Here is a 24,103-nt window from a genome sequence, read left to right as displayed (position 1 = left end):
GTTCACTTCAAAGGTACATAAGCTTTGTATCTTCTGCTCTTGAAGGGTTGGAACTATTGGTGCAAGTTAAAATACTTTTTCTAATAACAAGCCACCAATTTAATGCTAACCTGCTTTTGTGATAGTGTCTACAAGAAATCAGGTGGGTTAAAGGGTTTTATCCTTTCAAAGGTGTTCTGCTGGAACATTGGTAGCTGTAAGTGTTGGGTTCTGAAAGTCTGCTTACAGGATAATAATGGAACTGCTGTGGCTTACAGAGCCTACAGAAGGTGTTTTCCTCATTAAAATATGACTGACATAGAAGAGAGAAGATAAATGGATGCCAAATACAGCAGATGGATAATATTTATTGCTAAATATCGAAACATAATCCATGACATTGTCATTTAAAAATAGATTTGAAAATGTATCTTTCAAATAGTGGTAATTATGCATGTTTCCCATTCCAAAACAACTGATCCTTTTTATCAGTATTATCTGAAAGACTGTAAACCTAATCACTTTCCTGAGGTTACATTTTATAAACACAGACAGCAATAGGTAGCACTGTTATTTTAATGTAGCTATTTATGATTCTGTAGTTGTGCTTGCTTCATTATAAACAGTAGTTTCAAGGAGCTATAAATTAGATAGAGTATAAGCTTTGCTTTAAATGTTTTACACAAGGTGTCATCCTTTCTCCCAACAGTTTGCTAAAAGGTGACTTATGTAATGGAAGAAAAAATATGAAACCCTTCTGAAATTGCTTTTCATTGGTCGTTTATGCCATGCATCTTTCTGAGCATGACTCTCGTGCATACATAACTGGGGTTCATCTGGAGTACAGTTGGAGCACTTGGAGATATATGTAAGGGTAGCAGAGATGTTGGTGTGATTGTAGTAAATCAGGTGCCCATTCTTCTGCTTTACAGAAAAATTACCATCTCACCACAAAAGCAGGTGAGAGCATGACCATTCTGACAACACTCTGTCTCCCTCCTTAAATGCAAAGTGGAATTTGTTTAATGGTGTGTGGTACAGGACAAAAAGGCTTGAATCCTAGCCAATTGTTTTGAAAATTTCACTGTTTCTAGTTAGTGATTAGATACTCTAATTATAAATGCAGTGTACAGTCATGTGGTGCCAGTTTTGACTGCTCTTATTCAATCACATAAGTAGAGCATTTCGAATGGGATTTTGCATTAATCCCTGCAGGAATACTCCAGTAAGAATTTATGTGCTGCAAATACATGCCTCAGTGGACCTCAAAACTACATTAAAGGTCCTATTAAATACATGAATGAAAAAAACCAACCCAAACCAGACTACCTTAACAGGTAACTAATAGCTACATCATGTCGTAGAACACAGTTGGGTGTCACTTGATGTTTACTGAGGGCGCTTGTCCACTGGCTATGGAATGCACAGGCTTATGGTAGCAGCCTTTTACAGTTCGTTTTCTTCTGTGGGAGAGAAGTTTAGTTTCAATAAGGGCAGTGTCATAGGACCAAGTTGTGATTTGGTATTTTTAGCCAAATAGGTGTACTTTCAGAGCCCTTTGGAATATCCTGCCAACCCATCCCATTTAGCATATTGTCTCTCCTCCGCATCTGTGCAGCAAAGCAGTACTGGGTCAGTTAAATCTGTGTTTTAAGTGAGCCACATCAGCATTTCACTGGCAATAACATGTTTTACCATGAGGGTTTAAAAACAATCATGTCATATGTAATGTTTTGGTAATAGAATTTCCTTGTGGTGGAATATTGCTGGTATGTTTTTTAGTAAAGTGCTGTTTTCACTTCTGGATATACACATCTGTCAGAAAAAGTAATACAGGATATGTAATTAAAAAAATGTATTCTTCCAGTCTGCTGAGAAGCAGGGTATCTCACACTGTTGTGGAATGCAAGTATTATAACTGTCAAAGAAACAGAATCTAGTTGAACTTAAGTGCTGCCTATCTTAAAGAAAGTGTGTGTTAAAAAACTCGAGTGAGTACAATGATGTAGTTCTCTCCAGTGAAGAAGTTCTTGTTTACAGGTGTTTCAGTATGTTGATATAAAGTGTTGCACAGAAACCCAACTCCTTACCATACTTCTGTTTGTTCTTCTCCTTTCCCCTATACTTTCTTGTTTTCAGAACACTGCCTTGGACTGTAAATTAACAGCAGCAGGAGCTGGAGACAAAAACTTTGACAAAAGCCCAACGAAAACCAGGCAGCCTCGAAAGGTGGATCTGCGGGCTCGGTACTGGGCATTTCTCTTTGACAACCTCCGGAGGGCAGTTGATGAAATCTATGTCACATGTGAATCAGACCAGAGTGTGGTGGAATGCAAGGTAATGCTCCAGCTGTTCTTTGCCTATCTGGCTTCTATCTGGCTTTTTTTAAATTTTAGAAAAAAGATAAAGGAGGAATTAAAGCTTCAGAAACATGTTGCTTTTTCATTTGTATTTTGTGTAGGATTTGAAATAGGAAACCTGAAGACATATGTATTCATATTTAAGAAAATGCTTTCAGCTTGAGTAGGGACTAATTTTTGAAATGTATAGAACATGTCATGGTTTATGTGATATTGTTAGAGCTCAGCTTTTTGCTGAAATCAGATTTTGTTTATTGAGTTCTGATTTTGTTACTCTTGTGACTAAACACTGATTGATTTCTTTTTTCCAGTAATGTCCTTTACTGTAGGTGGCACTGTTGCAGTTCAGCCTTTTTCACAGTAATTTGCTTGCTGTTAAGTGGCTTAATTGCACACTGCTCCCTTTCTGCAGTGATAGTTATCACTCTTCTCATTCTCCCTTTGTTAAGAAAGTGATTGGTGGTCGAGTGTAAGCAATGTCTGGTTGGGATGTCACTGTAAGACACTTCCCAGTTTCAAATAACCTGGATTTATAATAGCTTGTGCATCTGGTTCACATTTTATTGTGATTGTCTAGTACATCTTTAGAAATACCCATATCATTTAATAAAAATCTCTCATGCTTTGGCAATGGAATTTATCGCAAGCATTAAGAGAAGTCAGAATACATTATAAAAGAAATGTTAAAGTCATGACTTTGTTTCCATATTAAACATGGCTGGAAACTCAACACATTCTGGAAATGATTATCTAATTGCTGTAAAAAAATTCATATATCAATTTAAGTCAACTTTTTTCTTATCCTATGCATCTCATTCTCTGCTGTAATCAGACACAGCCAAATTGCTTTTGAGATTAGTGTACAAGTACATTTCATTGAAAGCAGAACTGAACAGAAGCTCAGAGGCTTCCAAATCTCTGGTTGGTCTAACACAATTTAACATTTTGTTACTGAACTGTCTTCCTGCTCAGGAAACCTCTCTGTAGAATTTTTTGGTTTAAGAAAGTCAGCCAGCCTTGCTTTGTAATTAAATTAGCATTTTAAACTTATGTGACTGAAAGAACAGAAGCATATTTGTATCATTATCACATATTTTGGGGGTTAGATATCGTTCAACATTTTAATCAGGCTGCTTGATCTGCTTTTGGATGGGGATATGAGGTAGCCTGAGTGAAAAGCCTTCATTTTAGCAGACTCTTGATAATGATGTATGAATCTGTGTGGATCAGGTTACTTGTTTGCAAAACAGAGGTGAAAAAAACCAAAAATGAGCAAACAGGGCAGTCCAGTGTCAAATGTTGTGAAACTTATGTAATGTTCATGTTACTCTTACCTTTCAAAAGATTGTTTTTCTCAGCACAAGTGTGCCTTGCCTAAGCAGCTGGAATATGTGTTTGTGCTGTGGTCTTTTGTCTGGGATTTTCTTTTACAGGTTACTGTTAAATTATGATTATTCTTTTGATAAATTACTATGATTTCTGTTAATTAAGTTATGAAGTGTGAAACTGCTTAGTCTTGAAAAGAATTTTTACCAATAATATTTCTCTTCTGTAGGTTATGTTATTTGTCATTATTTTATGGTGGTTTTGACAGACACAGTCTAGTGTCTCCCATTTTGACTGTTGGACAGGTGGGAAATAAATAAGAAACCAAAATGGTCCCACTGCTAACCTTTCCTTCATTTTTTAAGTGGCATTTTGAAAGATCCTTTCAATTAAGATAAATTCACATTTATCAAAAACTTCTTTAATTTTGACTCTTTAAACTTTTGTCTTGGTCAAATGGGCAGGTGCTATTCTATTTAAACATTGTAGTTATATAAAGGCTGTCTTCTAAAAAGACCCTTGTAAAAATGAAATGTGACAGCTTCTGCCATTTTAAACCTTCTGTTTAACCTAGTATAAATGTGTTAGTTGGGTTTTTTTTTGGTATTTTGTGCCTTTTGCTCTCCCAAGTCCTTATGAGCTGTTGCAGTTTTATCGATTGCTTTGTCACTGAAGATGTTTGATGCTCCCCAGTGGGAGAGGGCTCTGGTGGCTCTTTGTGGTTGAAACTGCAGACAGAAGGGTTGTGGTGAGGATCCAAACAGTGGCAATGTCTGTAAGAGGATCAGTGCTTGTGTGTATTTTCTCAGCTTTGGGCTCTGCTGAAGTTGGTATCTGCTATTGATTTGGAATTGAGCACTCTCAAATCATGTATGTAGATATATAGATACAGCTTGGATGCTTTGTGTGGAAAGGTGTGATGAACATGGTTGAATTATTTCTGAAATAAATGAAAAGCTCTCAAGTTTAAGCATCATCTTACTGTACATAAATCAGCTTGTGCAATTGTGATAAAAGATTAAATATATCCTAGTAGATATGGCTGTAACCTTCAACATTTGAAATGCAGCTTGTGTGGATATTCTATGTATTAGGTTTCTGTGTGTCTGATGTTTATATGATGTTTATATTTTCTAGGTTTGGGTGGCATGTGTAGCCAGAGCAGAAATGGTATTGCCTTTAAATCTCCTGCTGTATGATAAAAGGTATTGAAACCAAAAGATTTGAAGGCAGATTTTGTACAGTTTTGGTAAACAGCAGATGTCTTCAGCTGCTATTCTATGGTGTTTTCAGGAGCCTCAGCAGCTGAGTTTGTATTTATAGATATTTATATTATATATGTTTATATTATGTTATATGTATAACATGTATATATATATATATATATATATATATATACAAAAATAAACACTACACACTTTTGTAAATCTTTTATTGATAAAGTTTGAGTAACTGGAGCCAACAACTAATCATACAGCAAATACAGAAGAATATCAAACTACCTTTAATTTAATTTTGCAGGTTTTTTCCTTCTAGAATGAATTACCAGCTTCAGCTGTTCTTTTCCTTTCAAAAAAGCTGAATTTTATTGTGCAAGAATTTAGTTCTCTCTTCCTTTTACATTGCTGTTTAGCATTACTTAAAGCTTGTACAGTCTCTTGTCTTTTCACTTAATATTAGTTTCTGGTGTATTTTTGGAAGGTTTTGGCCTTCTCTTGTTTCTGAAGCTTACAGATACATTCTTAAATCAGTCTGGTTCAGTGAAAACAGTTTAATTTTGCTTGAGATTCTTATTCCCTCTTATGAAATGGAAAATTCAGCAGTGGAGTTCTGTTGTCTGCTTCTCACAAACAGCACAAGGTGAAGTGGTGGCTAAAGACTTCCATTAAAAGTTTAGGCATCTTACTTGATGTTCCTCTGCAAAAGAACTGATTGAATTAATTTTGGTTAAGGCCTTTGGGTCAGGGGATGTCTGTGAGAGAGCTTGAGTTGATTGAGGCCTCCCAGAAGCAGAGAGGAGATTCTCTGAGGGTTGCTTTTGTGCCTGGATCTGCAAATTCCACTGATTTCACTCTCTCCATGCAGACTGAGACCCCTGCTCATACAGCTGAGCCATTGCTGGCATTTGGGACAGCCAGTGCTGCAGCTGTAGTATGGCAGAGGAGTGCAAGGCTGCCACATAGCACTCGCTCACAAAATACACCTTCTAGTTCTGAATTTGGAGATATTTACCAAGAGTAATGCTAAGAAACCAAAATGGTCCCACTGCTAACCTTTCCTTCAATATTTGAAGTGGTATTTATCAAGAGTAAATATCTTCCTAAATAAATAATTTTTGGCAGTATTATGGCAGTCCATGCCCAGTGAAAATCTCTATGAGCAATCCTGCTGCCTCTTTTTGGACATTTACTTTTTCATCGTTGTCATCTTCCATGGATGAGTCAACAGAGAAGGACAGGAAAATGGGTTTGTGATCACACATTCATCCTTACAGATAAAAGGGGATGAGGTCTTTCAAAATGGGGATCTATTCAGAAAAGCCAGTGTGTCTTTTAGTTGGCAGTCTGGGTATCCCTGTTCCTACCTCTCCATCCTTTTTATCAGACATATATGTGTATATGGGGTGTGTGCGTGTATTTAAATATTGTGTGATTGAGTCCCTGCACTCAATTAATGCCACTGCAGTAATTCTTCTGGAGAAAATTTCCTCTGGAAATGGTTGTGGTCCTTTGGAGCACATCCTTGTCAGGCAGGAGATTGTGGCTGCCATGTTGAAGGTGCATCAATGAGGAGCAACTGAAGCCAGATGTGGTGCATGTAACACTTGGGTCTAGGAGACCATGTGCTTGCTTAAAATATTGTTTGCCACATACTGAAATTGATATAAGGAGAGTCCTTTGTCTAGAGGAGCTGCTTCCTTTCATCCTTTCCCAAAGCTGTAAGAATCACTTTGACAATCATGTTGGTTGAACCAACCTCGGAGCTGGCTTTAATTATGTGTAATTCAACTGTATGCAAAGGCTACAAGGAATTTTTTGAAGGAATTTTTGTGTCAAATTACTGAAACACCAGTTAACCTTGAAAACATACATTTTAAAAAAGAAGGAACTCGCTTTGTGTGCTAAAAACATGCTCCGTTTTAAAAAGAAAATGGAGTTTTATTTTGGTAAATATATAAACTAAAACATTCAGTATAGATAATGAAACAACATAAAGTAGGCATAGTTTGTAAAATAGAACCCATATCTAGCTTGGCTAATAAGCTAAAGTACAGATGTGGTGACTGAATTAATTTCCCTGATGCATGTGCTGCTATTTTGGGTTGGAGTAACCTTAAAATCCTAGTCTTCCATACTTCCCTGTTTGCCTCTTCCTTGTTTGAGAATGGGAGAATAAATGCATGAAAGGACATTTCAAAGTGGTTGAGGGCTTTCTGAAGTGCACTTCTGTTCTTTCCAATGGTATTGCAATGGGCCTATCTAGGACCTGAGTCCTGACTGAGGATTGTTCCAATGTAGCTACTTTTGAAGATCTTTGTTTATTACAAACTATTTAATAGGATCACCCAGTTGAAGAGACTAGAAGTCCAACTTTGAGATAAATACATGGCAAGCAGAGTAATCAATGAAAGCTGGAGAAAAGAAGGGAAAAAAAAAAAAAAAAGGCCATGCAGAACTGGTGATCAGAGAATTGATGAGAACAGAGAGGAAAATGTAATAGGAGTTACATTGTGGCTAGTTTGAGTTTCATGTCACTGATTTTCCTTGAAGGGTTGTTTTTCAGCAGCATTGCTTTCTTACTTAGCTCCAGCCGTCTCTTTAAAAACCGTACAGGATGGATGTGACCTTGCGAAATAATGAGATATAAAATTGCTCTGAGTCCAGCGCAGCCGCAGCGCGCCCGTGAAGGTTCGTTTTGGTCAGCAGCTCCTCGGGTGGTGCAGGTGCCGTGGCCCGGGGCGAGGTGCGCGAGTGCCGCAGGTAGCGCGGCCCGCCGGCTCCTGTGTCACCCGACAAAGGGACGGCGCCGCCCGGCCTGCGCCCCCGGCCCCGGCTCCGCGCGGGCCAATCGAAGCCGCTGCCGCCGATTGCGGAGCTAATTGGTAATTTTAGCTGGACATCTATATGAGTTATCTGCATGCCTGCAACGGCGCTTTCAGAGCCACTTTTGTTCTGCTCCATCCTGCTTGACAAAATGGCCCTCATAGCTTTAGGGAGAGAGATGTGCATCAGTGAGTGTGAGGCCGCTCCAGCTGCTTGTCTTGTTTGTATTCCCTTGTTCATAAAACATGGCTCGGGTTACAGCTGCATGGGTCTGCTCTGATCATTTCTGATAATGTGGAGCTAAACATTCTTTAAAATAGGTTAAACCATTTATTTTTTTTTCCTGTGCCAGCTAACTTCAGAAATATAGCTCATACTCACATTAATTTTTTTTTTTTTTCCTGAGGAATATGTAAGTGGCCGACTTGGAAAGTAAATTATTCAGAATTAAATTTTGCTTTCTATGCTCTCATTGTTAGTAACAGTCAGCACAACTTAGTATGGACTAACCTAAATGGACATGAATTGGATTAGAAAGCTGAAATTTTATTAGTGGAACAGAAAAAAGAACTGGTGGAGACACTTGACTTGTTCATTTCTTGTGGCAGACTTTACTTAATTATTTTGGTGCTGTAAACCAAGTGCTTTGTAAGAAAGATTTCGGTTAGCATTTTTGGGGAATATTTCATAGCAAAGAGCAACTTTTGCATCAACAATGGGATTCTGCTTGATTTCCCTCCCTGGTGTCTGACTTTGTGGTGCCTTCCCCTTACAGCAACAAGCATATGCTCTGTATGTGTCATAAAGTGTAGTTAAAAGGATGCTCAAGTCAAAACTGAAGCTGAATTTCAAAGTTAAAGAAAATGAATATTAATCCGTATGATTTTATATGAAGAACATTTTTCACATGGTAGAGGTTGTTTTTTTTTCTGTTAAAAGGACAATTAAAAGTAAATATGTGGGATGTGATGTCACAAAAATGTGTATTAGTTACCTGGACTGTAGGAGGGTGTTTTTACTGCTTTTGGTGTCAAAGGTTTTACTGTTACAATTTGTAATTATACACTTAAGGACCAATACCTTCTCATTTGTAATTGCTCCCAAAATTTCTAAGTAATAATTACTTACTTTAAGCAGAAAATGTACCCTATTACCAGCAGGAATGACTTCGGCATAGTAAAGAACTTGTTAAACAGCAGCACTTTGTGATTAGTGTTTTCCTTATATTATAAAATGATTTCTGTACTTTACATTCTGCATGTGAAGCTCATATAAGTTTCATATTCAAGCTTCATTCATGGATTTTGATTATTTTCAGCACATTGTCACAATGGATTTCAGGACATGTTTTTCTTGTTGGGAGAGTGGTTCTGAAAGCTGCTCTTGCTGACTGATATGAGCTCAAACTCTTCCTGAGAGAGGCGTTCATGTGCTGTGCCGGTGATACTCAGCTTTGCTGAGGAGGTGCCTTACATCTGTGTGTGTTTTGTCATGTTCAGTCAATGATTTTTGAGTTTATATGTGGAATACAAAGAATTGCTCCTTTCCTTGCCAGTGGCAGTAGATAGCTGTAGTTTGCCCAGGTAACACAACTGAGAGTTCCATGATATTATGTTTTGCTCTGCTTTGCGGTGAAAATCTGGTGCCATTAACTGAGTAGAGGCCATTTACCATGAATTGTCATTGTTTCTGGATGTAATCTGACCATACTATAGGTACTACACTCACATGTTTGTGCCAACTGGGCATCAGTAGACACAATTTCTCAAGGTTAATGATGTTTTAATCAGAAATAAGTCTCTTCAGCCACTGCCATTTTGTCTATGACTTTGTTCTTCTAGTGTGAAGTTAATTGGTATGTCCTTTTGTAACAGTTAATTTTGTTAGAGACCGACATGTGGTTCCAGATTTGAACTACTTCATCAGGATTTTGCATATTCTGAGTAAATCTCCAGCATGCCCACATAGTTTTTGACAGTGTATTTTTTAATCCTACCCAGGTTCTTATGTTGTTACCTTTGTGTAGTTTTGTCTACTTATACTTCACAAACAGATTAATTCTGATGTTTTTAGTCTTCCACAGACCTATAAGGTTTCATACACTTTTGCCTTCTTGGTGATGTATGTTCAATATATTTTAAAAGGTAACTCTGACCAAAAAAGGGGCATAAATAATGAAACAGGTATCCTTATGTGTGTTAAGAATTTTCTTGCAAATGTTGCCATTTTGTCCTCACACATTGACACTGACACAGATCTTGAAGAATGTGCACCTTTTATCTTAGCATAAATATTTTAATGATTGTTCACATAAAACTCTTAATTATCTGGCTTCTTGTTTTGGGGAGTTTTCCTGTTTTTTTTTTTTTTTTAATGAGGAAGCTAAATAGTAAATGTCCTTCTTTCTTTTTAGTTCCTTTATTGGGGTGGGGGATTGTTTTTAAATAGAAAGATTGATGTGATGGTTGCTTTTCAGGAAGTCCTGATGATGCTTGATAACTATGTAAGAGACTTCAAAGCATTGATTGATTGGATACAGCTACAGGAGAAGCTAGAAAAAGCTGATGCTCAAAGCAGGTAATTAGATTTATATTTTTTTAATCTACAGAGAGACTAAAGTTCATAGTAAACTTCATTTTCTAGCAGAGCTTCAGCAAATAGAACCAATTTTCCTTTTGGACATTTTATGTACATTGTCACTGTCACTTAGAAGTAGAGGATATTTCCAGTCCTTCCCTCATCTTTTCCTTTTCAGTGGTTGGTTTGATGCTTTGCTCTTTACTGGAGTTTGAAATAAACATTGTAGTCTTGAGATGAGGCATTATTTTTTATATAGGTCTGTCTAATAGGTTTGTAGTTGGTGTAGAAACAATTGCTAAGATGAATGATTAAATTCAGCAGGATTTTTTAATATACTGGGCATTTGTTGGTTCTAGTTTTGCTTTAAGGTGATAGAGGAAGTGTTATTGTGAATTGTATTTTTAAACTTTTCTTTCCTGGGTTTACAGACCAACTTCACTGGCTTGGGAAGTAAAGAAAATGTCTCCAGGACGCCACGTGATCCCAAGTCCCTCCACAGATAGGATTAGTGTGACATCAAATGCTCGAAGGAGTTTAAATTTTGGGTATGAAACCAACTAAGAAGTTTATTGGAACTAAAATAAAGATTAATTTGAAGCAAATTTCACGAATGCACTATTTTTCTGTAGTAACCAATGTGTTGTTTTGTTGTTACTAAATCATATAAGCAATTATTTGCATTCCTAAAAGAAAATTCCATGATCTGTAAAGGAAAGTCCTATCAAGGACTTACTTTTCCCTGACTTTGTAATACATTTAATTACTGGTCATTACAAAGACTTGAAGATAAAATACTGTTAGTGTATTTCATGTGATCTCTCTTAACAAAACAAAGGTCAAAATGTCTGTAACTGGCATTTTAAAATTGCCAGTATGTGCAATGTGAATGGCCATGAGAGTGAGCAGAAGCAAGTACAGGTCAGAAAGAGTGAGTGTAAAGCAAGATTATGATGATCCTGATGTGTGGCAAAACTGATACTAGTTCAAATGTAGAGCATGTTGTATACTACAGTAAAGCATCTTTTACTTGTTGAAATGAAAATGTCTGAAAATGTGCATAAATTTAGAGCAGCACTGTCCGGTGCTGTCTCAGTCTGGAGAGCAGAGATGTGTCCAGCTGAAATCGTTCTCAGGGTGTGTGCTGTGGTTCCTTCAGGTTTGTTGGGAACTAGGGAACACACTGCCCAGTTTCCTGAGTGCTTACAGTGACCTCAGCAGAGATGTGATACTGGACTCTTTGGTCAGCACCTCTGAGGACTGAGTTCTCTGAAACTATGCATATCAAATATTTCTACAAATATACTACGAAGTGTGTTTGGTGGAAAAACCAGAGTGTGATTGGTGTAGGCCCTGTGTGGGTGAATCTGTTGATACCATCCTGACAGCATCTGAGAGGTGTCTGCTGAAATTCCTGGTGGTGAGGAGAAAATATGCCCAAGCACTCAAATGAAACACTTGAATCTGGTGGAAATCAATGCTCTTTTTTATTATTAGAACATAACAGCTCAGTACAATTAGTCTTTCAGCTAAGCCTTATTTGACTGTAATAACCTGTTGCTATTTTTGCTGGAGCTGTTTTGTTCACAATCACAGGGACATGATGAGCAACTGTGTGTTAGAGCAGGGAACAGCAAGATGAGTTTTCTGTGCTTCACACTTGCAAATTTTTTTCTAAGAGTGTGTCTCAAAGCAAGGCAACCCCAGAGGACTACAATATTTTGTGTGTGAGAGACAGAATAGGAGGGAAGATAAGGGCTGAGACATACTTGGTACTATAGAAATTTTTGGCAGAATGCTAGGAATTACTAGGAAAGGAATAGGGGATAGAAGAGAAGGTAGTGGTGTACCTCTGTAGAAATTAATAATTCATACCTGTAGTCATCTTCGTATTTTCCCCAAAGCAATGTAGGAAAAGTACAGAAAGTAGAAACAGGGGCAGTCAGAGGTATCCAACAGCACTGATGCAAAAAGAAAAGAATTTGGAGAAGAGATAACAAGAAGGGCGTGATAAACAAAATCACTTATGTGGAAGATGAGTAGGAAAATTCTGTTCATTATTTTTAATGAAAAGGAATTGGGAGTACTAAATGGTCAAACACCAGGCTTAAAATGACAGGAGTATTTTTCAAGACTCAGTATGTAGAATTTATTATGTGTTGCTTTGGTTGCCAAAAACATTAATGCCTTCAGAAATTAGTCTGAAGGCATTAATATTTAATCAGAGACTAAATTTAATCTCATTTATTAAAAACAAAGATTTGGTGAGTAAATTACAACGCCTTTTCAGTGTAAATTGCTACAACTTTGAGAGTTTGCCAAAGGAGAGGTTGTTCTATGTGGCACTGTTCTGACAGTCTCTGAGACACTGATAAATCTTTCTAACAATCCATTCTGTTACTTGATCAGACACTAAAAAGAGCTGTGACTTTCATTTAGGAACCCTGCAGTGACAATTTCTGCAACACGCCTGGCTCCTTCTGGTGTAAGTTGGGCCGATAAGGTAAAAGCCAACCATGGAAGTAAAGCTGCCAATCCTGAGCTGGCAACAGCACAAGCCTGTCTGGTACCTCCGGCACAGAAGTCACTGCGGAAAAATGGCAAGTCCCCTTCAGTGGCTTCAGTTATTTTCACAGCCTCTGTGGTATAAAGTGAATTCAGAATGTGATGAGCTGTGTTCTAAGCAAAATACAACGTTTAAATTCAGTATGGAGATAAAAGATTCATGCAGCCTTATATTACAATAGTTAAGTTTGAGATAAAAGTGTGTTTTCATGTGTAGGTAAAATTCTGCTGTATTTTCACAAACTAGAATTTGATCTGTTAAAACCAGTTTATAACATCCCAAGAAGCAAAAGGTCTTTGGTCACAAACTGCCAGTCTAACTGACTGCAAGTTGGGATGGCTGAACATATAAAGAATAATGCACGTCCAGGAATTTGGGAAGAGCTCAAGATAAGTTTATATGTCCTGGGACAGCAGGCTATTAGAATTATGCTGAAGTTACAATTGATGTTTTTTGTCCTTGGAAGACAAGAGTTGTCACATTTAGTTATGATTTTCTTCTCTAAAGATGCTTATTGAAGAATGCTTCATTCAGGATCTTCAGTTCTAGAAGAGATTGGTTTAGTTGCAGACATAAAAAACTACCCTTTGGTTTATATAATTAGTTTCGTTGCACTGGATCTCTGAGATTGTCTTCAGAAATGCATTTTTTAAAATTTACTTTCTTCATGTGCGGTCTCATATGACTTTCTGCAAAACTGTCAGGCAGGATGTAGAAATGGATATTCTGAAAGAAAATTAAAAGTGTGCTTCCCCCCACTCCCCCCCCCCACCCCCCCGATAAAAAAAAGTTCCTGGAAGTGCATGTATTAATTTAAAATAGTTGTGTGTTCAACTTAGGAGTAGTAGAAGCCACGTGTGGTGACTTGCAGACTTGTGGCATATTATGGAAGTAAAACACCTTTTCCAGAGGACTTGCAGTGTAATGTGAATGAGTTCAGGAGTGGGTTCCTCTCCTCGGAGCAGAACCATCAAAGCCATACATGGAAGGGGGATCCATGGCTGCTGCTGGCATGAGGTAATAGCTTACTGTTGAGCAGTTGCAGTGAGCTGCTTAGAGAGCAGGAGCTGTGTGGTTGAGTTTTCAGCACTGTAATTGATGTGTAATTCCACTTTTGAGATATACCAGTAGTTGAAGTTACTCGTAACAAAAGCTTTTTCTGGTGTTTATCACTCATAACAGAGTGACAGGCTCCAAGCTGTTGCTAAAATCCCTTTATTAGGTGTTCTTTTACATATAGAGACTGTTATTAGCTACACAGGGAATAAAGGTGATCTGTATTTCAGTATGGATAACATATTTTAAGACGCTGAGAGGAAAACAAAAGACTTTATCCTTATGTTACTTTCAGAGACTTTTAGAGGGCTGAAGAATCAGTGTTGTGCTGTATTTTCTTGAATGCTACTTTCAGCTGATGAGCTCCAAAAAGAGAGAAGTCCCTTAGGTCCTGTAGTGCTGGCTACAAATGTTCAGTACTCTTCAAATCAAATGTACGATGCAATCCAGACTTGAAACATTTCATTCTAAGAAATAACAGTCATTCCTCTACACTTTGTTTATTCTGAGGAATCTCTAATTGCTGACACTGAGCATTGGAGAATTTCAGTGATGTGCTTGTGGCTGAATTGTTATGTTTTTAACAAATGAAGTTCTCTGTAGGAGCATGTCGTCCTGTGTGTGGGAGGTGGAATCACTTGGTAAGATCCAGTTATCCCCAGTGATGAAAATAGAAGAAAATCTGTGAAGCTTATGTAAAGGGAGCCACAGGGGCTCTTCACATGCCTTATTGAAGCAGTTTTGAGGCTCATGTGTCATCTGCTCTGCCCCTTGCCCAGCTAATGCACTCCCAGCTGTTTGGGGCATGTGGGCCTTGGGGGATGGATTGTCCCTGCCTCCTGTAATGCTCCCTGCCCACCCAAAGTCCAGCTGGGGCCTACAGCCACAGGATTTCCCCAGACACTTTTTCTCCAGAGATTTCTAACAGCATTATCATTAGATCTCACAATGGTTTTGTGATGCGGATGAGTGGTATGATACTGTATCTGTTTCATGGTTGATGCAATTTCCAAATTTAACTAAGTAAGCCCTTAGGGAGAAAGAAAATGCATTATTTTTCCATATAGTTCTTTAATCTTTCTTCTTCTGAATGCATAATTAAATGAGGTTAAATCATCTTATCTCATTTCCCTCATTAACTTACTGTTACCCTCAATATTTTAATGAATTTTAAAAAATTGTCTTTCATGCTTGAATGTTTTTTACAATATGAAATGTAGTGTGTTTTTACTGTCTGAGCAATTTCTGCTTGTGAATTCCCTGGTGCCTGTGGTAAAAAGTGAGATGAGTTATACAAGGTTAGACAGTGTATTAGAAATGGAAATAGGTGCTTAGAAATAAAATAATTGTTATTACAGGATTTAGGGTAAAGAACAATCTAGAACATGTGAACTTCTGAGAATAGAACGTGAACTTCTGAGAAGTACTAAATTTTTTTCTGCTGCCATACTTGATATTTGGTTGGATTTTATTGTTATTAGTATTATCATTATCATTTTTCTTGTATGAATTGCTCATGTCCCTAGCTGTGAATAGATGTTCTCTGTAATGTACCTAAGACTGGAGATCTTGCAGGATGCCCAGCTCTGTCAGGCAGCTGTCCTGGTTTGGGCTCAGATGGGGCTGAAGTTTATTTATGTGGAGGTTTGGGCAGGATGTTACTGCAAATAAATGTTTTGGAAGGGCTGTGCATCTCCTGAGGTAGAGCCCGCAGGAGCTTGCACACAGGTGTCTGGATTTCTTTTTGTGGTGTTTCCAGTGAGCTCCTTGGCCAGTTCTTCCAGATGGAGCAACTTCCCAAGAGCCTGGAGGCTGGGAGGGCCCCCGAGATGGCAGATGGCTTGTCACATCCATGTAACACAAGAGCAGGCAGGGACAGCCAAGTTCACATGAAACTGGAGAATGATCAGAGTAGGCAAATGAATTATTCATTTACAAAGCTCTGGGAGTAATCAAACCCAGCATGTGATATGTAGCCTGTGGAGATGGCTACTGGGCTGTAAGAATTCCAGACAGAGGGGAAAAAATGTGGAGGAAGACTGAGTATTAACTGAGTATTAACTTTGTCTCTCATTAGATGTGATCTAATGTCAATAAAGATATTACCTTTGCAAACTCTTAGTTAAAAACCTGCCTGGAAGTCACTGAATCCTAAACTGCTTGGTGAATTAAAATGAACAGAATCTTCTGGTGCACTGTAATTGTCAAGGGGCATCACACTGTCAAAGTGACTCCAGGTAGGTCAGGAGTCTGAATATGTACATGCATTAAAAACTGCTTTGTCTTTAAGAAGACACCAAACAATATTCTTTCAAATGAAAGTATTTCTGGGCTATTAAAAGGCTTGGTTGAGTCTTGGGTAATAAATATGAATCTAACAGTGAACAAATGCAAATTAAACATTGAAGATGTATGGCTTTTATGAAAAGATTAATTCTTACTTTGTTAAGTGTGATTATGGTTTTTCTGTGCTTTGAATAATTTTGTTCTGATTCATTCTGTCATTTTAGACTACTAAGAAATATGCCACGAGACAAAGAACAACTAGGCAAGACAGGCAAGAATATTCTTTTTTGGTGGAATAAACTTTAGTAGGTATTAGTAAAAGATATTAGTACGATTATTAAGATGCATTTATATGATTAATATATCTTATTGTCTAGATGTTAGTAAAATTATGTTCAGGTAGTAGATACAACAAAAGGGTATCTTCTGATCCTTTTAATGTAGAAAAGATGCTTTTATGTAAAAGGTGACTTCAATTTTCAGAACAAAAAGAAGTAAAGTGTTTCAACAATCTTGTTTTGCAAATGGCAAGCAGAATGAATTGCAGCCCAAAAGTTGCTGCAGTAAAGCAGTGGTGGTTTTTTGGTTGATTTTAGCAGTTCTTCTCTGTCCTTTACTTGCCAGGGAAATTTGTTGGCCAGATTGTGTCCTAAGCCAGATACGGCAGAGTCCTTGTGGTCCAGTCAGTTACTAAAGTGGGGTGGGGTGGAAGACAAGGGCCTGAGCAGTCCTTGTCCCACAGGGTGCTGAGCCAGATGCTGCACAGGCTGGGAGCTCTCTGAGTAAATCTGCTTGTGGTTCCTGGGGAATTAAACCCTGTTCCCTGAGGAATGGCTGGAGTTAAGATTGTACCTGAGAGGGCAATATATTCCCATCACTAGGTCCTGTAGGTAATATTTTTCTATATGAAGATGAAGAAATGAAAAGAAGGCTGAAGTTGCTTACAGGGGTCAAATGGGAAGTCTGTGGCAAAGGAAAATGTAATTGGTGTTTTTCTGACTGCTGTTCTGGTCATTGGGACACACTGAAATGTATGCAAATGCACGTAAGGGGCAGGAACACAGAAAGGCTTTTCTCAGACTCTGGTATCAGCAGTGTTCTGAAGAGATCAGCCATATTCATTCACAGTTTGGGAATTTTGTTTACTTTAAAATGCACAGTCATTTTTTTACAGTGAAAAAGTCTCAATAGTAAAATACCAAATTATTTTTTTGCATCTGTCATTACCAATATAGTTAGGGTTTATGAACAGTTATATAGTTACATAAAAGCAGCTGCTGAATGAGCTGCTCAGCAAAAATAAATTCCAGTACAGTCCTGGGAAATTCCCTGGTAACTCAGGAGTTACACCAGCTGCTGGACTAGGCTGCTGTGTTTTATCCTGAGATGTTAAAGGAACCTAACAGTTAAGTGAGCAGGGTTTGTAAAATGCTGGATGCCAAGAGCAGCAAAGGATGAAAGTGCCATTGGTTCTGGTTTTGGCTCATTTCAGTGTACTGGTTACTGCTGCTGTCGGACAGCAGTTCAAGTGCTCCTAAGGGCTGTTTCGTCCAGTTCATATGTTAAACTCTTAACATTTGAGCTCCAGGTCTGGTCTTTATGCCCAGGCTGTATGACTATCTTTGTTAGTAAAAGCTTTAGAAATACCCAGAGAATTAATTTTTGATACAAATTGTATTCTAGGTTATTACTCTTTGTGAAACAGTGTTGGGATTTTTTGCATCTCTACTCCTGTTGGTAAAAGTCATCTACACCCTTCTCCTTTCATGTGAATAATCTTAAAGCAGCTTTTGTGAGAAGTGTCTTGGACAAAATATAAGTTGGTTCTCGAGTTTTTTGCAAGAATTTTTGTTTAGCAAATTGATAGGCTTGAGCTTACCTTTCACACTTGTGAATTGTACTGTCAGGCTTCAAAAAATCACTTTACAATTGTTTCAAGATATGTGGGAAATAATGTGCTGCTATTAATTGCTGGCCACAAAAATGTTACATATGGAGAAGGGGTTCACCTTGAAATCTAGAAATCTGGTTACACCTAGGACCTGATGCTTCAGGCAGACAAATGCAAGTTTAAATGGTTTTCAAGTATGTACCAATATCAGATATTAGAAATGTTATTTAGAAACTTGTATGGAATAGCTATATAGAAATCAAAGTAAATTGAAGAAAATCGCTTTTCTATTTTCTCCTTCAGTTTGCTGTCCCATTGTAGCAATATTTTGCCATTTTCTGGAATCCAGGAAAAGCAGTTTTTTAAAAGCTGACACCAATTAGTGTGTTTTTGTTACCAAACTGAAACAAATAGAAAAAGAAATAAAGAAAGCACTTGCAGAATAGTAAGGATAGTGAGCCACATTTCTGCTTTCCATACTAAGTTGTTCTATTTTGTCTTTACTTGCACTTTCACAAAAGGCCCCTGACGTTGCTGTTGCTGCAAAGAAGAGCAGATGTAGTTGCTTTGTTGTGCTTTACCATCTCATGAAATAGCAAGGAAAAAGCACGGCAAGTTTAAGTGCATGTTGCCATTTCCCACACCTTTGTATGCCTGAGTAGCTTCACTCTGCAGTAACAGAATGTCCCATGAACTGAGTTGTTCAGTGTCTGTAATACCAATAGCATTCCTTGAAGAAAAAAGCTTTGCTGAAGAATGTCTCGTTGATTTTTTTTTCCCCACAACTTGTATAATACTTGTAATGAAAGAGTTGTTTTTAATGCTTCTGTTTATAAGTGTTCCTGTCTGAGAATGGGGGGTGTTTTTCTCACGTAGATCGGAAGGATGCAGAGGGCTGGGAAACAGTTCAGCGTGGAAGGCCTGTTCGATCTCGATCCACAGCTTTGGCAGCAAAAGCTCCTGTGGCTGCAGAAACACTGAAGTCCAGAGGTGACAGTGACAAAGAAAACGTAATTTCACCACCAGCAGAAAACAAGCATGAGAGCTCAGTCATTGGCAGTGCTGCATCTGAAAGCACAGAGCTGGTACAGAAGGATCCTTTACATCACTCTGAGAGTCCCCTTACTGAGAAGACTCAGGTCAGTACATCATTTTGAAACATTTTCTAGCCTTAAATCTTGTAACTTCAGAGCATTTTCTAAAGGTGGTGTTGGCTACAGTTTTTATGAACTTAACCAGATTGGGAAAGGCTGTTAAAAAAATGGTTGAGTTACATCTATGGAAATGCAGTAAGATAGCAGCACAGATAGGCTAATTAAAATTGTGATGCTGTGGTCAACTTTTCCATGTTTTCCAAAAAGTCAACATTCAACATATCTCACACATAGATTTGAGGTAGAAAGATCCAACTTTTGCAAGGTAATGAGCACCTGAAATAAGTTATTTGCATCACTCACTGTTGTTGCCAAGTATTTCCTTAAAATTTGACTCTGACTTTAAAAATCAATATGTTCCATTTTGTTAATTTTGCAAATGCCTCTTGTTAGTTCCCAGCCTCGGAAGCCAATGGGAGCACTGGCACAGCCTTGCAAGGGGATTTCTTAGAACCAGCTCCTGAGATACCTCCAGTTCTCACTAGTACTGACTGCAGTTCAAAAACTTTGCAGATGAATGAAGCTTTCCCCCAGACCACTGGCTGTACAGACTGGCATCAAACAGAAAAAGCCAAATCTGAAACTGAAATGGATCCCACAGATATTTCAAATGTGAGTGCTGCCAGATTGGTAAGAAAACTCATATGATTTGTGAGTGAATAATAACTCTAAGCCTTAATTTTCTCGGTCTGTGTTGCACAGTGTTTACTGTTAGCATTATGTAAAAACTGTAGAAAAATCTATGAGGTACTTACTGCAGGAAAAATGAATTGTTGCACAGATACTTTTTGGTGTAGAATTTAATTCTAGTAAAGTTTCAGAACTTAAGCTAGAAAGATAGAAATATGTTATTTGGAATGAACAGATCTCTGCTCTCATTACTTCTTTTAATAATGTTTGTGCTAATTTTTAATTTCCTTCCACTAACAGTCATTTTAAGTCATACTCTCATTAAAGTCTTACTTCAGTTCCGCTCATCATTCAAACTGGAAACACATGGGATATCAAAATTCTGTTAGAAATAAAGTCAGACCTGTGCCTTTTAAGACTTGCTGAGCTGCTCTGCTGGGTCTTCCTTTACAGCAAACAATTTGGAGGAATGCATCTCACCCACTAACATTGTTTTACATGCTCGGTTATTAACAGTTCAGGATGCTGCCAGTTTGGTGGCACCTGTGTCTTTTGGAAGGATTTTACTGCTTCAGATTAGACTGAAGCACCATTTTGTGTATTGTGGTACATTGGTACTGAAGTGGAAGTTGTCTGATTAATGCTGGACATTAGAGAAGGAAAGACAATCAGCATATCCAGGCTTACATTTTTGCCCCACTTTTTTGTCATTCATGTTGGAAAACAAGTACAGCCTGAGATTCCATCATATTAACTATAGTGAAGTTCCCACATAGAGTTCATGCAGATCATCTCCCATCTTTAAATAGTACTTTGGAGCATGGTTCCTTTTGTAGAGTGACAGCATGGCATGCACTCATGTCTCAGAGTATGCTTTGCTTAGTCCCTAACAGTAAGTATTTAAAACAGTAATTGCAGGAGATCTGTCTTTGTGCTTTTAGTGGCAGGATTGGTAGAATAAGTTTTTAAATTATGTGAATAATTAATTTTGTATTTCATGAAGTTACTAAATGAGTTAATAGTTGTTAACACTTTTAGTAGGGTTTGTATTTTCAGCTACCTTCACAAAATATATCAGTAAAACTGTAAGTAAAGAGAAGTTGAACAAAATATCATACCATTCATGTTAACTATGTGGAATCCTCCTTTTTGTGCCTGTAACTTATTTTGGTTATTTTTCTGGCGTCGTGTTTCCTCCAGTCCATGGCAGAAGTCCTGGCTAAGAAAGAAGAATTAGCAGATCGGCTGGAGAAGGCAAATGAAGAAGCCATTGCCAGTGCTATTGCAGAGGAAGAACAGTTAACCAGAGAGATTGAGGCAGAGGAAAACAATGACATTAACATCGAGACTGACAATGACAGTGACTTCTCTGTGAGTGTCCATTTTACTCTACCCAGATTAAAGCTTAGTTGTTAGTGGAGAATGAATATAGAATTTGTTAGTGTTTGTTTTGGTGTTGAAGTTATCTGTTTGACATGTGAAATAGTGCCATTTAATAATTATCCCATACTGAGGGATATTTAGTCTTGCTAAACTCAGCAGCACTTTACTACTGAGTGGTACAGAGCCCTCTAAGCTCGCAGTCAGTGTCCTGCTGCTTATTTCTGGGGGAGCTGAGGTTTGTTGTGTTCATTGCTACTGTGAAAGAGTAGATGAAGCAAAAGTCTTCATTTTTACTGTCACAGCAGGAATGGCATTGACCTTTGGGGTGGCCAGTTCTGTTTGGAAACATTGCTGAATATTGCTGAGTTGGCATTCTTTAATGTGTGTGTGCACCTGTGAGTTAAGGTTTATGTTTTTACTGTCTGGTTCATATTAAATTTCAGGCTAATATGGGCAATGGAAACATATCCTTCTGTGGTTTGTCTATGGACTGGAATGATGTTCTGGCAGATTATGAAGGTAAATTTTTGTATATTACTGTGCTTACATGGAAATTGACAGCTAAAATTTAGGAAAATGCCTGTTTTAATCATGGCCAGTTAAGGTTTTAGAAGTTTGCCTGACACATTCCAATGTAATCTTATTTTCTCTGTTGTTTCCTAAGGAAAAATGTGTTTAAACTGTCTCTATGTTTCATTGTTCTTCAGCTCTCTTTCTGCATCTCTCAATTATAATTTTATGGTTTTTAATCCTGTTTTATATTATCATCTGGATGAAAGTGTAAAAAAATCATTAAGCATTAAAAAAGAACAGATATTAAGGATGCTTCAGTCTGTATTTGCATCTAGGCCCAAGGAAACTCATCTGAGAGAGAACTAGAGAAAATAATTATTGGCATTTCTTGTAGAAAAATGTGTTTAAATTATCCCCACCTTTGTTTTTACCTGTACAGCTCGTGAGTCGTGGCGCCAGAGCAACTCCTGGGGAGACAGAGTGGAGGAGGAGCCCGCACGTCCCCCTGGCCATGGGATCCACATGCACGAGAAACTTTCTTCACCCTCACGCAAGAGGTGCTGCAGCTGGTGCCTGCCTGGGTCAGCCAGGGAAAACAGGCAACCTAACTCATGCCTGCTGGAAACAGTTCAAAAATATACTCTGAGTCTCTGGGTGGAAAGTGCTATAGAAATCTCTATATTTTTTTTCATGAGTAGCCTTGTACTTCATTGTCTGCTAACTAAAGAAGTCTAGAAGAACTGTATTCACATTTACAGGAAATAATTGCCCTCCAGTGGCCCATTTGTTTTCTCTTAGTGAAATGGCATAGAAATGTTTGCTACACTGTCAGTTAATATTGTCTAACTTGCTTTTTCTCTTCTTTGGTTTTATTAAAAGAACAATAGCAGAATCCAAAAAGAAGCATGAGGAGAAACAAATGAAAGCTCAGCAGCTGAGAGAAAAGTTACGTGAAGAGAAGACACTGAAGCTTCAGAAATTAATGGAGAGGGTAAGCTTTCCATGATGTAAAGGCTGCTCTGCTGCCTTTCAGGAAAGGATTTTTTCCATGTAGTGGACATATTGGAGATTCAAACTAATGGTGAAATGAAATTGTCATCTGAGTCTGAGTTTGCATAGTTTTCACAGCTGACTTATGCATCACAGCAATTAAATAAAGCATTATTTCAAATAATGAACTTCTTGACTGTTTTATAGGAGACAATCTCAGATGCAGTCTCCTTAGTATCACAGGAGGAGAAATGTGTTGCATGTATTCAACAGAAATGATAAAATTCATCAAGCTGAAGCAGTGTACTTTGAGTTAAACTTAAGGCAGGCTTTGTGTAGGGCATGAAAGTATTTTGTTCCTGTGAAGAAACCTTCAAAGATTAGAAAATCCTGAGGAAAACTCAGGCCCTCTTGTCAGATGGTGTATTAGTAATGAATTGACTCCTTGTGTGTAGGAGAAAGATGTGAGGAAATGGAAAGAAGAATTGTTAGATCAAAGACGCAGGATGATGGAGGAGAAGTTACTCCATGCAGAATTCAAACGTGAAGTGCAGCTACAAGCAATTGTGAAAAAGGCACAAGAGGAAGAAGCTAAGGTGAGTGACTTTGTTTTCAAAGGAACTATTTTTTAGCTATGCTTTTGTAGATGTTGTACCTTAGAGTGCTCTGAAGTAGTTTATGAAGGACAGTACAGGTTAGAGACAAACACGTGAGCCATGAAGCAGATAAATGCTGATGTCTAATTGGTGCACTTTTCTCTAATATGACTTAAAATTATTTAGCTGTTGTTAGACATCATGGTGGGTTGGTGTGGGAGAAAAGATGGGTTGAAACAAAGAACTGATCATTGTCTTGCTGCTTTTGTTTCTCCCATGGAATGGGTGGGGGGAGAGAATCAGAAGAGTAAAGATAAAAAATCTCATTGATTGATACAGAAACAGTTTAATAACTGGGTGGGGGAAAATCAATTCTAAGAAAAAGGAATTTAACAAAGAGAGAAATGATAAAGAAAGACAAGTGATGTGAAAGGAAGCAATTTCCAGTTCCTGAGCGGTGGCCCCATACCATCCTCCCCCCAGTTTTGTTGCTGCAATGATGTCCTGTGGTCTCAGGTATCTCTTTGGTCCTGTGGCCTTGATGCTGTGCAAGCACTGCTCAACAGTAACTAAAACATCCCTGTGTTGTCAGCACAGTTCCAAGCACAAATCTGAAACATAGTCTCATCCTAGCTACTGCAAAGAGAATTAACTCTATCCCAACTAAAAGCAGCATAAAAGAAAGTAAGTATTTTATTTTAAAGTCTGTTTTTCCCAAGTGAAGATACACGCATCTCCTTGAAACTGTTTTGT

At 38.0% G+C, this 24,103-nt stretch overlaps 1 protein-coding gene across 5 annotated transcripts in view; it reads left to right on the top strand.

Annotated features, from left to right (window-relative positions):
* Window positions 1–24,103, top strand: part of SCAPER (S-phase cyclin A associated protein in the ER) — a 134,876-nt gene that overhangs the window by 12,014 nt on the left and 98,759 nt on the right. For 4 of the 5 annotated variants that reach the window (XM_021543406.4, XM_085588457.1, XM_085588456.1 and 1 more), the window contains exons 5-15: window positions 2,119–2,316; window positions 10,185–10,285; window positions 10,717–10,833; window positions 12,725–12,885; window positions 18,961–19,223; window positions 19,632–19,850; window positions 21,069–21,239; window positions 21,695–21,770; window positions 22,204–22,321; window positions 22,644–22,755; window positions 23,210–23,350. In XM_021543406.4, coding sequence (XP_021399081.3) covers window positions 2,119–2,316; window positions 10,185–10,285; window positions 10,717–10,833; window positions 12,725–12,885; window positions 18,961–19,223; window positions 19,632–19,850; window positions 21,069–21,239; window positions 21,695–21,770; window positions 22,204–22,321; window positions 22,644–22,755; window positions 23,210–23,350 — 1,677 coding nt within the window. The remainder of the gene's footprint in view (window positions 1–2,118; window positions 2,317–10,184; window positions 10,286–10,716; window positions 10,834–12,724; window positions 12,886–18,960; window positions 19,224–19,631; window positions 19,851–21,068; window positions 21,240–21,694; window positions 21,771–22,203; window positions 22,322–22,643; window positions 22,756–23,209; window positions 23,351–24,103) is intronic. The other variant, XM_021543407.4, reaches the window with a different exon arrangement.

This window comes from Lonchura striata, chromosome 10 (genome assembly GCF_050655825.1).
Source record: "Lonchura striata isolate lonStrDom1 chromosome 10, ASM5065582v1, whole genome shotgun sequence".
Lineage (NCBI taxonomy): Eukaryota > Metazoa > Chordata > Aves > Passeriformes > Estrildidae > Lonchura > Lonchura striata.
The sequence above is the reverse complement of the archived record's forward strand: the minus strand, read 5'-3'. Positions and strand labels throughout refer to the sequence as shown.